At 43.8% G+C, this 16,239-nt stretch overlaps 1 protein-coding gene across 3 annotated transcripts in view; it reads right to left on the bottom strand.

The window, feature by feature from the left end:
• Positions 1–3,764: 3,764 nt before the first annotated feature.
• The window catches only part of PARP11 (poly(ADP-ribose) polymerase family member 11), a 28,461-nt gene continuing 15,986 nt past the window's right edge, over positions 3,765–16,239 (bottom strand). For all 3 annotated transcript variants that reach the window (XM_020869802.2, XM_070453161.1, XM_020869803.2), the window contains 7 exons: positions 15,087–15,215; positions 14,081–14,201; positions 11,654–11,729; positions 7,903–7,975; positions 7,689–7,819; positions 6,272–6,423; positions 3,765–4,434 (listed from right to left, as the gene is read on the bottom strand). In XM_020869802.2, coding sequence (XP_020725461.2) covers positions 4,118–4,434; positions 6,272–6,423; positions 7,689–7,819; positions 7,903–7,975; positions 11,654–11,729; positions 14,081–14,201; positions 15,087–15,215 — 999 coding nt within the window. In that variant the 3' untranslated portion in view covers positions 3,765–4,117. The remainder of the gene's footprint in view (positions 4,435–6,271; positions 6,424–7,688; positions 7,820–7,902; positions 7,976–11,653; positions 11,730–14,080; positions 14,202–15,086; positions 15,216–16,239) is intronic.

Genomic DNA, 16,239 nt, shown 5'->3' with positions numbered 1-16,239 from the left:
ATGATTCAAACCGAGAACAAGAGATTTCCCACACCTGCAAGTGGGTTACGTAAGAGTTACAGGAAACAAACACCTCAAGAGTCCATTAACTCTGAGCTGAGAACTGAGGTTTAAATAATGCAAGGTGGAAATGAAACACAGACATCGCAGAAAGAAATATATAACATATGCAGCCCTCCATGACCCAATACAGGGAGCACTGATTATTCCATGCAGAAAGAGTGTTATTTGTGAGTGCAGAGCGGCTCCCAGGTCTTGACCATCCTCACAGGAACAGTCTAGAAATGAAAGCGACAGTGATACAAAACCTTCTTCTTTGTCACCACAAGATTTAGGAGATTGCTTCTCATAAACATTTTTTTTAACCCTGAGGCTGATATTACCAAAGTGATAAAAGAAAAGTTACTATCAGCTGCAGTTTATTCAGGGCAGAATTTTAAAAATCATTTATTCATGAATCTGGAACGGATTCCCTCTCCCCCAACCCCCACACACACGATGACAAGAGGAAAAGATGGCAAACAGTGGTGTCCGGTCTTATTACACCGTGATGATACAATTCTCAAATCAGTCTACTGATCACAACAAAGAGGACACTAACATCAACGAACTCAACACGATCACGTTTAAGAAGTTCATCAAAATCGGGTCTTTCTTATGAAAGGGGATTTGGAGTACGACCTCAGACAAGAATAACAGCACAGTTCTCTCTTACAATGTCTATTTCACAGCACTCTGCCTCCACAGAGGATCTAGCTAGTGAAGTTCAGAGTTCACTTGGGGGGTTGCCTTGCAAGTTTCAACCTCAGCCTCTTAGTCTCCTGGAGGTCAGATTGGCTAATGTCCAGAAGTTGTGTGTGTGTGTGTCTGTGTGTGTGTGTGTATGTGCACGCATGCACATATGCAGTCAGTCCTGTCTTTCTGTGACCCCCATGGACCGTAGCCCACCAGACTCCTTTGTCCATGGGATTTTCCAGGCAAGAATACTGGAGTGGGTTGCCATTTCCTTCTCCAAGGGATCTTTCCAACCCAGGGATCGAAACCATGTCTCTTGAGTCGCTTGCCAATGAAAGTGAAAGTGAAAGATGCTCAGTCATGTCCTACTCTTTGCAATCCCATGGACTGTACAGTCCATGAAATTCTCCAGGCCAGAATACTGGAGTGGGTAGCCTTTCCCTTCTCCAGGGGGTCTTCCCAACCCAGGGATCAAACCCAGGTCTCCTACATTGCAGGCACATTCTTTACTAGCTGAGCCACAAGGGAAGCCCAAGAATACTGAAGTGGGTAGCCTATCCCTTCTCCCGTAGATCTTCCTGACCCAGACATCGAACCCAGGCCTCCTGCATTGCAGGCAGATTCTTTACCAACTGAGATAAAATCTGCAAGTTATTCCATTCAAGCATTGGGGAGGCCATCGAATTAAACTGGAAAAGACAGCCATGTTGAACTGGGAACTGTCTGAACATCAGTTTGTATGTAAGTAACAAATAGGTAGAAGAAAAAGACTTTCAGCATCTGCCTTCCTGATGTCTCTGAGGTTGTTTGTCTGGAGCAGTGGTGAGCCACCTCCCACAAGGCAGCAGCCTGGTGACTTTCTCTCCTGTATTTCCATAGTGACTTCCACATGTTTATAAAATGTGTCCTTTCTAAAAACACTAACAGCACTTCACCAAAACCGGCTGTTCGTCTGCACATCAGAGTCAGGAACTCTTTGCTGCCACTTGGCTTCAATGCACTGGACGTACAGCTTCCTGTGTACCAGGTGTCAGTATGCAGGACTGACTCGGTACAGTCACATGCCCTCAGGGCTGCAGCGAGTCTGGGGGAGGTGGCAGCTGAAGAACCACCTCACCTAACCTGCTCCCTATGCCTTATTTGTATGATGTCTTTGCAGTTCAGGTGACAGAGCTGAGTGTCCCAGTTGTGGACTTTTACTGGGTTTTTCTTGAGAAGTTAAATTACCTTCACTACCTTTCAGCCCAAATTGGGTGAAGGTAATGGAGATGGATGGAGAAGGCCATGGCAACCCACTCCAGTACTCTTGCCTGGAAAATCCCATGGACGGAGGAGCCTGGTGGGCTGCAGTTCACGGGGTCACTAAGAGTCAGACACGACTGAGCGACTTCCCTTTCACTTTTCACTTTCATGCATTAGAGAAGGAAATGGCAACCCACTCCAGTGTTCTTGCCTGGAGAATCCCAGGGACAAAGGAGCCTGGTGGGCTTCTGTCTATGCGTGCACAGAGTCGGACACGACTGAGGCGACTTAGCAGCAGCAGCAGCAGCAGCAATGGAGATAGAATTTAGTACCAAAGTGAGTTCGAAAAAGGTTTTCCAGGAAAGATACCAGTATTCTGGGGATTTCTCTGGTGGTGTGGTGGCAAGACTGTGCTCTTCTAAGGCAGGGGGGTGTGGCTTCAATCCCTAGTCCAAGAACTAAGATTCCACGTGCCCTCGAAGTACAGACAGAAAATAAATAAATCAATCTAGGAGTTGGTAAAACTCTAAAAAAAAAAAAAAAAAAAGATACCAGTGTTCTTTCCCCCTGCCCCCCAGGTATAATCACAGAAAATCAAGGCTGGAAAAACTCTTTTAACAATCATATGACCAAATCCTCCACCCAACACCTGAACTCCTATGTAACATCTCTGCCAAGTTGCTGTCCTGTCTCTGCTAGAATAGCCTTAGGGGCAGGAAGTTCTTCCAACGTCACTTATTCCTCCTTAAAATAGAACAGCCAGGCAGATGGAGCAGGTAAACAAACTTCACTGAGCACGATTATGAATTGTACCTAAGTTTTCAAGACAGTGAGCAGATTGTCTACTGCTACTCAAGAGAACCGATCAGATTTGTTGCAAGCATCCCAGGCTTTCTGCAATGATTCAAACTGGGGAATTTAGAAGTGTGGGTTTTATATATCATAGCTGAATAACTGTGCATTTGGTGGAAGAAGGATCAGATTAAAGATCTCTTAGAAGTAATCACTGTAAGGCTCCAAAACAAAGGGAAAGTATGTGCTTAGTGCTAGAGAAGACTCTTGAGGGTCCCTTGGACAGCAAGATCAAGCCAATCAATCCTAAAGGAAATCAACCCTGCATATTCATTGGAAGGACTGATGCTGAAGCTCCAATACTTTGAACACCTGATGTGAAGAGCCCATTCATTGGAAAAGACCCTGATGCTGAGAGAAATTGAGGGCAGAAGGGGGAAACAGAGGATGAGATGGTTGGATGGCATCACTGACTCAATGGACATGAGTTTGAGCAAATTCTGGGAGACAGTGAAGGACAGGGAAGCCTGGCGTCCTGCAGTTCATGGGGTCGCAAAGAGTTGGACATGACTGAGCGACTGAACAACAAGAACATGTGTTGTAAAGAGTAAAATTTCCTTTTGAAGATGCAATAAATAGTTTGTGCAGTGAGTCTGGGTACAAGAATTGGGGAGCTCTGGGGGATGAGGTGCCTGCTGACTGCAGTCAGTTGGGCTGTAGGGGGCAGAAGAGGTGAACAAGGCCAGTCACAGCCTGCGGTGACTCTTTGCCTCTCCCAAAGGCATCAGGAGAGGGTACCCTGACTGATCCTCTCCTTCTGGCCTGCTTGGCAGCACTGCCAATGATTCTTTGGGGTCTGATTTCTCTCAAGTTACTCAGGCTGCTTCAAGATTTTAAACTGCCTCCCACCCTCCCAAAGACTAACAAAGTAACACATAGATCAGTGGATGATCATTTCAGAATTTGTTTACAAAGGCTCAGTTCCTCTGAAGGGACACTTTTATGTCTAAATTTTTATTTTTTGATCATATATAGGAATAAGTCTACTTGAACTGAAAACATTCACCCTGAAGACACACATGTAAACTTTAAAGATGGAGTGACTCAGACGATTCCATTCTGAGCACCGCCCTTAAATAGCAATGATATTGCGCTTTAACAGAACATCAGTGACAAACGGAAACAGGACAACAAACCAACCATAGAGTCAGTATGTCTTTTTATAGAGAGGCCTCTTTCTGCTTCAAAAGGATCAGAGCACTAACACTGAGGGGCTAGATGATCAGTGAGCAGACTTCCCTGCGAAAAAGAATATAGCTCCCTCAGCCACGGAGACTTGGATGTGAAATCAGTGAAAGTCTATTAGGTACTCGGGGTAGATCTGGTTGGCGTCGAACACCACAAAGACCCTGGGATTCCAGGTGTCATCCACGCAGCTGTCATACAAGTTTACATAGCTGCCGTCTTTGGAGGGAGGGCGCATGTATCTGGAGTCTCCGTTTATGTAGTCTCCAATCAGCACTCGGGCGAGAAACATGGATTTGTGTGCTCGGAACAGATGCCGCTGTTGCAGGCTGACCCCGTGGATCTGGAATGTGTTGCCGTGCTTTACGTCATCTTGGCAGAAGCGGCTGGAGTAAGCAGCGTCTCGAGCAAAATAGGTTCCTTAGACAAAAAGGGCCCCGGAGAGCCAAGGTTACTCCAAGGGAATGTATGAAACACAAGCGAAAATACTGTGATGGCTAGGGGGATAGACACATAGAATCATATAGCCAAAATAGATATGGAATTCCCTCAACTGTAGGTGTTAAAGAAAAGAGCAGAAATCTGTCTGTTGTGGACAGCTGCAATGCAGGCGGCCACTGGGGTATGTGTGTTAGTACAGACCAGTCCCCACCACCAAAACCATCCCCATCCCCACCAAAATGCAGCTACTAGACTTGCGTAGTGGTATTCAAAAAGAATATTACAGGGACTCCCCTGGCAATCCAGTGGTTAAGAGTCCAAGCATCCAAGGCAGGGGGCCTGGGTTGGATCCATGGTTGGGGAACCAAAATCCCACATGCCATGTGGTGTGGCCAAAAAAAAAAAAAATCTTATAAATAAATCCAATATGTAAGACAGACACAAGTGGCTTCTGTGATTACAAGTGGCACGACCTGCCTCATAAATGCTGGGACCTCCCTCCCTCCTCTATTTCCTTCTACCCTTTCCCCACCTGCTACCCACCTATCTAAGCACCCATCACTGGGGAGCACAGTGAAACCACGGGTCTGCACAAATGATTTCAAACCCCAAGAAACCACATTTCTATTTTACAAGGTGACAGTTCAGTAATATTTTTGGAGATGACAGAACCCCACATCCAGGAAAAGATTTCTGGAGAGAATGTGATGCAGCTCATACCCGAACGTTCCAGAAAGACAAGCTCATGGGTCCACTGGCTAAACGGGAATCTCTGTGAAGCATCTGACTCTTCCAAACTGGTAGGTCTAGGAGGCTGCCCTCAGTAAGGGAATATTTACCCAAAACACTTTAGAAATGAATTGCAAAGTCCCGTATTACCCAAATCCAATGGGATTTATATAACACCTTTCTGATCCTCTTACATGGTTAAATAAAGGGGATGGCCTTTTCAGGGAAAGGCCTTTCTTGCTGGAGGGGAGGTACAAAATAAGGACCAAGCAATGTCTGCATACATGCTAAGTCGCTTCAGTCATATCGACTCTTTGCAACCTAGTGGACTACAGCCTGCCAGGCTCCTCTGTCCATGGGATTCTTCAGCCGAGAATACTAGAGTGGGTAGCCATGCACTCCTCCAGGGGATCTTTCTGACCAGGGATCAAGCCTATGTCTCCTGCAATGCAGCCGGATTCTTTACCACTGAGTCACCAGGGAAGCCCAAGTTAAAGTCCACCTCTTACCTTTTCCCCTCCCCTCTTTCCTTAACATGCTTGTCTAGTGAGCAAAGACTAAAGAACTCAGACTTCCACAACATTAGAAAAAAGGGGAGGATTTCCCCCATTATGTAATGCTCATCAACATTCCAAGCTATCATTTTCTAAAAAAACAAACAAAAAATAGACCTATGTACCATGTACACATTAACTGATTTATTTTTTAGTGCTCTGTGTACTTGACATAAAACAGTTTGATATACAGGTTTATCCATGGAAAGGACTCATATGTGGAAACTAAATGTCATAATGCAAAAATGAGCAAATCTAGACATGATGCCCCATCCGAATGGCTGGGCCTTGGGGGCGGCGGTGGGGGGTGGTTATCTGACCTCGGAGAGATGTGAAAAGTCTTCCTTCCATCTTGCACAAGCAGGAAGTGGCTTTCTGGTAGCTCAGAAACTCTTGAGGGTGCGCCAGGAGCCTAGCATTTAACTTTTGCCTCTAACATTTAACTTAATGCCTCTCGAGCCCCTGAATCATCATCAATCCTCTCTCAAAGAGAAGACTATCTCCTAGCACTCAAACTAGGTTCGGATGATTACCTTTTCCAAAGACAGCACCGTGGATGCCATTGATTCTCCAGTCAAAGTTATGAATGCAAATTGCCTCCACGAACTCACTGCTGGTGCCATGGAACAGCATTTGTTCATTAATCTGAGGCACGCCTCTCTTTTTCTTGAGTTGAGCCTTTTTCCTAAAAGCACAACACACAGACACAAAACACACAGAAATTACTGTAAGTGGCATCAATTGATTCCTCAAGGAGTGAAGCGCACAGAAAGGGTGAAACAGAAAATGGTAATTTAACGTCTACCATAAATGGACATACAATAGCTCTGGAAAAAAGATAATCTCAGATGCTCTTGGGACATCTAAACTGGCTCATCAAAAATTACTAGTTAACAGACAAGGGTAAAAATTATACCCAAAACTACAATATAAATCAACTATCCTTCAATTGAATATTTTAATTTTAAAAATTAAAAAAAAAAAAACTATAGATCTCCCAGATGATGATGTCCCACCACAGTAAAATGACTGACTGCTTAAACCAGTCAAGCTTTACCGATACATAAAAATGACACTACAGACAATAAATAACAGAGTTCTCAGAGTCTTTAAATAGTGAAATTCCTTGAGCAAGGACTATGCCTTAATCATTTTATCCCCAGAGTGGGACATGTTGGTTGAACTGCACTGAATTTTGAATCTTCAGGCTGGAAGGGACATAAAACCATTCAGTTCAACCCTCTTCCCAGTGGACAAACCTCTTCCAAAACATACAAAGATATTCCATGTAGGACTTACTGTAAAAGCAAAAAAACAAACATGATGAAAATGGCCTAAAATCCTCTCAAGAGGAAAAACTGAACAAATAATTATATATTTATATATGAATATGAAAATAATGAAATAGGTCTACATGTATTAACACAAATAACTCTTGAAAAATAATGCTGTCTGTAAAAAAGAATGATACAAAAAGAGACCTATTACTCAAAGTAATAATGTGCATTGTAGAAGTATACAAATGAAGGTAGTAAAAAACATCTAACTGTGGATAAGAACGGCTGTCCCCAACCTTTTAGGCATCAGGGACCGGTTTCCTGGAAGACGATCCTTCCACGTACCAGGGATGGGGGGATGGTTTCGGGATGACTCAAGGGAAGGACATGTATTGTGCACTTTATTTCCATTATTATTGTATCAGCTCCACCTCAGGGGGTCAGGCATTAGACTGAAGAGGCTGGGGACCCCCGCTGTACAGGAAGCTGGTGGCTTACAGAGCAGCTCTCCCCAGGGATGAGGAAGAGGCTGGGAAAGCAGGTCAAAATACACGGAGAAGAGCACGGGGCGCCGCTGGTGGTGAACACCATGGAGCATTTGTGCTTCGCCGTCCCGAGGCTGCAGAAAGTCTCAGGGGCCAAGGAGCAGGGCTCTGAGTGGAAACGGTCTCACCTGCAGAAGAACTCCCACAAGTCTAGGTTTTGAATTCTCTGAATCCTTTTAATTCTGTTGCGGTCCATTGTTTTCCCAAAGAGACTAGCAACTTCATTGTATTCGTGTGTCTGAGGGTGCAGAGGAATAAGCTGGAAAGAGAAGGTGGTACCGTGTTACCGGGGTCCTGGCCCACCTCCCCCGCGGGCGGGCGGGCACTGGGTGCTGCCCTTACCTGGTAGGGCAGCTCGGTGTTCACATTCTCCCAGTGCTGTGGCATGGGGATGGCCTCGTTTTCACAGATGTAACTTGGGGCAGAAAAGACAAAACGACGTTTTAGAAGCCGAATATAATCACTGTCAAAGACTCAGACATTTTCTGCCAAGATGAATTATCATGTGACAAAAGCAATAAAGTGTCGTTCTTGGTTTATTTTAAAACATTTACTGAATATTGGCTTGTGTGCAACTTTTTTAGGGGCTGTTTTGAGAAATCTGATGGGAAACTTCAAAAACGATCTTATTTCAATCTTGTTTTCCTGAATTTGCCAGTTTCTCTTAAATGTAGGAAGACTTTAGGTGAAGAAAAGTAATTTCCAAGAAGAAAATCAACTTCTTGATTAAAATAAAACTCCTTTATCGGATTTATGGTGTCTGTTAAATACCATCCAGAACCCTCAACCACATGTTCAATGTCCTCTAAGATCTATTATTAACTCAAATCTAAACCCTTCTCTCTTTATTGTCTACTAGGCCCCTGCACGGTCCTAATTAATTCACCCTAAGCAGAAGTCGGTAGAGTCATCTACCATGTTTAAGCCACTGGATATGAACACAGAAAAAGAAAATGACCTTTGGGAGCTTGACGGCAGAAAGCTATAACTGATACAAGAATCCTGTCTGGTGACTGAAGGTTGTGGGAGAAATGTAGCAACTTCTAGCCTATCTTTAACTTATTTTTTTATTTTTTTAACTAATTTTACCTTTGGGGACATCACACAATCATGATTTAAAGATGAGGACAAGAGTTTGAGCAAACTCAGGGAGATAGTGAAGGACAGGAAAGCCTGGCGTGCTGCGGTCCATGGTGTCACAAAGAGTCGGACATGACTCAGCAACTGAACAACAAAAGTAAATGAAAGTGAACGGTGGATGGTTTCCCTTCCTCTCCAGTCCTTGGTCTAGTTCTCACCTCTTGCCTCCACACCAAGTAATCACTGCTTTTAGTCTCTTGGGTATTCTAGAACTTTAGGTTAACACAAACCTATGGGGTTTTTTTGTTTGTTTTGCACACAGGAATGGTAACACATTCCTGTGTCTTTTGTAGTTGCTCTATTTTTTTCACTATGTTCTCAGAGACCCTTCTGTAACAGGGAGAGAACTCCCTGGCACACAGCCTGGCACAGGGCAGACACTCTGGACACTGGAGGATGAAGGTGTGCATTCTACTGGACTGATGCAGGGTACCCCAGTACAAGGACACACCCCCTCCTATTGATCGCAAGTTCCCTATGGGTGACATTTAGCTTTTTTCCAACTCTTTGCTGCCATTAAGGATGCTACAGAGAACAAGTCCATCCACTTGTCATTGTACATGGCCACTTGTCAAATTTTAAGATAACATTTTTGGAATGGCATTTCTGGGTCAAAGAATATATTTATTGCTAACTTTAACAGAAACTCCCCAGAGGCCCTCCTCGAAGGCTACAGTCATTGACATTCCAAGCAGAAATATAGAGAATGCCTACTTGTCCACAACCTCTCCAAAGAGGCGTGTTATCAGACTCTGGAATTTCTGTCAATCTGATAGTAAGAAATAAGCTGGTATAATTTGTATTTCTCTTTTTTATAAGTGAGGCTGCATGAACTGCATAAATTCTTTTCATTCTTCTAAGGGGCTATTGGTTTTCTACTTAGAGATTCTTCAAAGTACTTCATATACTACAGAGACTGTGATACCACATAACAATACCTTTCCCAGGTTTTCTTTGTTTTTTGTTTTTTTCACTTTGCCTGAAGTATCTTTTTGGCTTCCTAGGTGGCTCAGTGGTAAAGTATCTGCCTGCAATGCAGGAGACCTGGGTTCGATTCCTGGGTCGGGAAGATCCCTTGGAGAAGGAGATGGCAACCCACTGCAGTATTCTTGCCTGGAGAATCCCATGGCCAGAGGAGCCTGGTGGGCTACAGTCCATGGGACTGCAAAGAGTAAGGCACAACTTGGCGACTAAGCAACAACAGAAGTATCTTTCAGCTATGTAAAACGTTTTTGTTTGCTTATTTGTTGAATATTTACAGCTCTGGTTAATTGCAAATTCCTTGCCAACAGGAATGTGTTATTCACTTTGCATGTCATAAGCACTCGATGTATTCCTGCAATAAATAAATAAGCATTTCTGAATCAACACCTCCTTGTCGTCAATGCTCTCTGTACCCTGCCTAACCATTCCTCCTTTTATTATCCTGCGTCTCGGGCTCTATTCTGGTTATTCCTCTCCTTCTCCTGTCTTTGTGCTATGGCTTCTACGGTCTGTGAGAACAAAGTGCCTTGCATTACATGCCTCTCCCGACAAAAGTACACCAGATACAGTGACATACAATTACTATAACATTTTGCATTATTATGTCTCATTCTCTCAGATTACATACCCTTTGAAGATAAGCAATTCCTTTCTTAAATTCCTTGTACTTAAGAATGAGGATATGATGTAGCTGGTAAGGAAGTAAAGTTTTCTCCCTTCCTAGAGCATTCATTATACAAGTACTTGCATAACTTATAAATCATGATCCTAAAATATATGCCAAAAGTCCCAAGAAGCAAACTGATAGAAACTTCAAAACTTTTTTCTTTAATCCTTTCAAAACATCTCCTTGGAAGAAGCAAATGGGCATCTCCTACAATTCACATCCTATTAAATAGCATTGTTTGTTTGTTTCATTTTATTTATTTATTTTTTTTTTCTGAGCGTTATTTTTATTTTTTTTTTTTAATTTTTATTTTTTTTATTAGTTGGAGGCTAATTACTTTACATCATTACAGTAGTTTTTGTTATACATTGAAATGAATTAGCCATGGATTTATGTTTGTTTCATTTTAAATTCTTTGAACAGTAGGAATCTCAATACTCGATTGAGGAATCATTCCCAATAATAGGAGACATGCCCTAAAGTTTTTAGCTTCAACTTCATTCATGTGAATGACACCTATTAATTCTCTTGTTTCTCTTGTGGCATTTATAGCAGGGCTTCCCTGGTGGCTCAGTGGTAAAGAATCTCCCTGCCAATGCAGGAGATGTGGGTTCGATTCCTGGGTCAGGAAGATCCCCTGAAGGAGGAAATGGCAACCCACTGCAGTATTCTTGCCTGGAGAATCCCCATGGACAGAAGAGCCTAGTGGGGCTACAACCCACGGGGTCGCAGAGTTGGACATGACGTGGTGACTAAACAACAACAAGGCATTTATAGCTTTTCAGGATACGGACAGCAGGTGGCCAGGCCATCATCCCATGCACTCCTGTTTTCCCAGGCCCCCTTTGGTCACTGAAGATCTGAAATTACCTACACGAGTTGCCCAATGGGGTTCAGTGGAGGTGAAGACAAAGTGGGTAATTACTTAGGATTTACAACCCAAATAATTGGATGGTTCCAGGAGAGTCTTTCCAAGCTAAACTGAACTTACCTCAGTAGGTTATTTTAAGGATTTATAGTAGAGGCCATCAGGCATTTTTTAAACTACCACGCAAACTGCTCTAAAGAATTGAAAAATACATCTATCTAAGGGAAATGAAAAGGACGACAGGAAAGGAAATGCCAGTCAAAAATAACAGTACAGCTCGTGCACCAACAAATGTGAAATTCAGTAAAGATTAATATTAAGATCATTATATAACCCACCAAAACATTTTCCGTCTACTTATTCCTCTGCCAAATATTAACGAAGAGGAGAGAGAGAGAGCCCACTCTCTTTCCACCCCATTCCCCCCATGATACCTGAAAGCACTGATGGAAAAGGGGGCTCTTTTTATTAAGCGCTGCTTTCCCGTGGTCAGGTTCATCTGCTTCATTTCTGTGCACAGAGACAAAGAGGTGAGTCACGGGAATACACTGGGCGACGTGACGTCACGAAGCTTTGCAGCCACACAAGGACCGCGGGGCTTCAGGAGCAGCCGCCCAGCACAGCGCTGTTAGGGATACCTAACCACACGTCTGGTTATCAGCTTCCCTGCTTGATCTAGGCTCACACAGGAGGAAGCCAGCCTCACACGTGGCTCGGTATGTAGGGTCTATTTCTTTTCGTATCATGCTTGAGTTAAACACATGAACAGAGAGGAGTTCTCAACTTTGGAAAATTAAAAGTACTAGGACGAGAAAGAAAGGACTGAATTTTCTGACTGGCTTCCTAAATCTTTACTTGGATTGTTCCAAAAATTTTGGAAATAACAACAACAAAAAAGATACATTACCATGATAAAACTTGCACAACTCACAGTTTCAAAAATTTGCACATTTCTTGCCTTCTCTTTAAATTGTACACCTAAACCAAAAAAATGGAAAACCTAGCTAGACTCAACACAGACTTACAGGAGAGATGCTAGTGATAAGAGGCTAATGAACTGACTGATGTATCACTTTCTTCTTTCCTCTCTTTCTCAGCCATGGCAGTATTTGCCAAGTCCACCTCATCATCCCCACTGAGGTAGGTGCTAAGTCTTACCAAGGGAATTCTGGTCATTTTACCATCTTGTCTAACTGATGTCATTCCACTCCCAAGATGAGGTGGTTCACCTGGCCGGGCTGATGCTGTGAGAAGTGTGTTTACCCCTCCTGTATACTCCTAGGCTCTGTACACGCTGGCACAACCATGAGGCGGCAAGAAAGCAAGGTCGTCCCAGCACACGGAGTTAACCCTGTGATGCCTTCGTCTTATACCAGCTTGTTTTGAGTTTACTTCTCACAGTTTTTTTTTATAAACAGAAGCTGAGCTGGCTTGTGACAAAACGATGGGGGCTAATTTTGCCAATGTACCTGGGAAATACTAACACCTATACTTTCGAAACAGTGTCATTATATAGAGGGGTGGGAACTGGTGTTTATGTGACTCCTGTTCTTTGACGTTTGTTTTTTTTTTAAACAAACTGCACTGTCCAAGAGAAATGTTCCTCCAAATACAGTTCACTGGAAAGTATCCTTTCAAAGACACGTGGCTTGTTGGACCACCGACCAAACGCTTTGACGAGCTCTGCCCTCCACGTGAAGCTTGAGGTCTGCACGTCACGCCGCCTCTCACTGTGGCTTCAACACTGACAGGTGTGTGCCAGCCTCCAGTGTCCACCAGCACCTTCCGCCTAAGACAAGTGTCAGGCACCTTACGGGCAGCCAGTGTGCCTAATATTGTAAAAAATGCTAGGCTCAGTCAGGTGTAAGAATCTAATGCTGCTAACTCTTGATTAAAAACAAACAACTCTAGGGCACAGCAGTCATCGGAGGCTTGGCTGCAGCGATGTCTTAGTGGACAATTTAACCCCCTTCGGTATGTCTGGGCCTTGATTCCTCCAAGGGGGTCTCCTGGGTTTCAGCAGCCCCCCGACCCCACCACAGTCAGCACTTGCTGTCATAAGGACTCTACTCTCAGAACCAGGAAAGAACACCTGACTTGGAAGACAGAGCTGTGTGGCAGCGCAAAGGCACTTTTGTTAAGAAAGCTGCCCTCCCTCTGGGTCCTGTTTGCCTCTGAGCAGTGAATAGCTGAGGCTGGCAACTGGAGACAGCAGTGTGAATGCAAGAGGTTTGTCATGGGGTCCCTATAAGCATGCCCTTAGATTTCATCACAGATCAATGTTCATCTCGGATTAATTTCATCATGGATGAAATCCAAGTGGGGCTGATTTCCAGATTAGCTGGCTAACCCATGAGAGAGCCAGAAATCAGAAACTGGCTGAAGGCAATGTCCCTGAAGAGTGGTTTTCTAGGAAAGATGCCAAGAGATGGGTCATTTGGCTGAACTTTGGTCTTAAAACTAGAACCGACTACCTAGGACTTTGTCATATAACTGCTCTGGTGGATCCTGAAATCACCTGATGGCTCCTACCTATTTCAAGAGACTGAAAGGACGAGGAGCGAAACAATGGCTTAGAGGTGTTCTGTGTTCCTTAGGTGAGAAGCATTATATAAACTCAAGATATACGAAACTCTCCATATACATCAGTATCTATAAGCATATAAACACACCTTTACAAAAGGCAAATCCAAAAGATTTTAAAGGTTGAATTTTTGTAGAGGCATCTTTATGTGTTACCAAAAGGGTTTACTTTGCTGTTTGCAAATATTAATATATCAACTAATCCTGATCTGTAGAACTGTAGATTTCACCATATCAACACACTAAGAACACACAACTATGAGGGGAAAAAAACATACCTGCAAAGTCTATCTTGTAGCTGAATTTGGACGTGGTAAAAGAAATGGAGCCACAAGGGTTTGCTTTGAAGCTTTTTTCGATATCTTCACTGCTAACTGAACACTGAATGTTGGTGTCCGGCTTTAAGACAAACCAGAAAGTTCATTTACCAGCTGTTCACAGAAACGGCTTGGCCACAGAGGCAGGTACTGGGGGACAAGACAGAGAATGGAGGGACAGAAGAAACTTGCTGACCTGTCCTAGTTACCAACACACGGGGAGAATTGGCTAAGACAACATGTGGGCAACGGCTTAAGGATTTTCAGCACAAAAAAAAAAAGACAAAAAACTTTAACAACTGGTTATAAGGCCTTTTTTCAAAGTATTGCAATGTTTTCAGATTATTGCCAAAATGACACATCTTAAGTGGCTCAAATCAAATCTTTTAAGTAGCCTCATAAGTGAAAAAAGAAAAAAGACCACAAACAAAATTTTGAGTGTGGGCTCGTGTCTCAGCTTAACTGTTAATTAGCTGTGTGACGTGGGACCAATTACATTAACTTTCCTGAGCTTCCCAGTCTTTGGCTGTAAGACAGAGTGTTAGCATCTGCTTTCGGGCTGCTATGAGGCTGGAGGAGAACACATATCTACACCCTCTGACCTGAGACTGGGAGCACAGAGGCGCTTCATGCAGGCTTGGTCTCTTCCCCGACCACTTGTCCACCAAACCAGGCCTGGCCTTGTGCATGCATGCCCAGAGCACACACCCCGCAGACACGCTTACCCTGCAGACACACTCGCCCTCCAGACAGACAGAAAACATACACCATACCTTCTAAGAAAACACTGTGAAAACCTAGGGAAGGGGAGAGGAGCCAGAAGAGTTTGATTTTTCTTTTAGTTCCGCTCTCTGACTTCTCTAAGGTTTGGTTTCTGGCGGGTGCAGCTTCTATTGATTTTTCACGTGAGCATGACGATGCTCCATGTGTTTAACTCCCACCGCCCCCCCACCCCGAGGGGCGCTACCTGAAACATGTGCCACTTGCCGCACTCCGCCAAGTAAAACCAGCCCCACTGTGTGTCTGACGTGTCCATCTCATCCACCTCGCTGTCTGTCGTCTTGGATAAGAATTCTTCCGCTTTGTGAAACATCTCCTGAAGTGCCGGAAACAGTGAGAGGAAGAGATTGTTTTCTTAGTAACCAATGCGCTGTTTACACATCACTTTTTTTTTTTTTTAATTTTTACTTATTTATTTAATATATTTACTTGGCTGCAGGTCCAAGGGGTGCTAGTGGTAAAGAATCCACCTGCCAATGCTGGAGACTTAAAAAAACGCAAGTTTGATTCCTGGGTTGGGAAGATTCCCTGGAGGAGGAAATAACAATCCACTCCAGTATTCTTGCCTGGAGAATCCCATGGACAGAGAAGCCCAGCAGGCCATGGTCCATAGGGTCACCAAAGGTCAGACACGACTGAAGTGACTTAGCATCCACACCGTGTCTTGGTTGTGGCATGTGGGATCCCGTTCCCTAACCAAGGATTGAACATCAGCCCCCTGCATTAGGAACACTGAGTCTTATCCAGTGGACACAAGGAAGTTTCTACACATCATTTTTCTTCTCACAAAGAGCTGTATGTCAACTGTGATGCTGAAAAACAGCATACTGTCTCACATATTGGCTCTGAAGATAAACATTTAAAACGATGAATATCACATTTGCACATCGGACATGGAACATAAAGTTCCAGTTTTTAGCAGCAACTGCTGGAGAAACAGTTTGGAGGTTTTGGATTAACTGCTTATAAGAGAAGTTCCCAGAGTGGGCTGTTTAGGAAAAAAAAAGGAAAGCTTCAGTTTGCATGTGCTCCCTCTCTAAGTCACGTCTGAATTTTTTTTGGGACCCGAGGACTGGAGCCCACCAGGCTCCTCTGTCTGTTAGATTTCCCAGGCAAGAATACTGGAGTGGGTTGCTGCTTCCTTCTCCAGGGAATCTTCCCCACCAAGGCATCAAACCCAAATCTCTCCTGTCTCCCGCATTGGCAGGCGGGTTCTTTACCACTGCACCACCTGGGAAGCCTTGATTCAGGATGGGATTATGAAGTAAACCACGAATTTTAACTTTACGTTTAAACGGTCCATGGTCTGTTTAAAAAAGCTCTTGGTGTTTATATAAAAA

The sequence above is a fragment of the Odocoileus virginianus genome, chromosome 23 (genome assembly GCF_023699985.2).
Source record: "Odocoileus virginianus isolate 20LAN1187 ecotype Illinois chromosome 23, Ovbor_1.2, whole genome shotgun sequence".
NCBI lineage: Eukaryota > Metazoa > Chordata > Mammalia > Artiodactyla > Cervidae > Odocoileus > Odocoileus virginianus.
The sequence above is the reverse complement of the archived record's forward strand: the minus strand, read 5'-3'. Positions and strand labels throughout refer to the sequence as shown.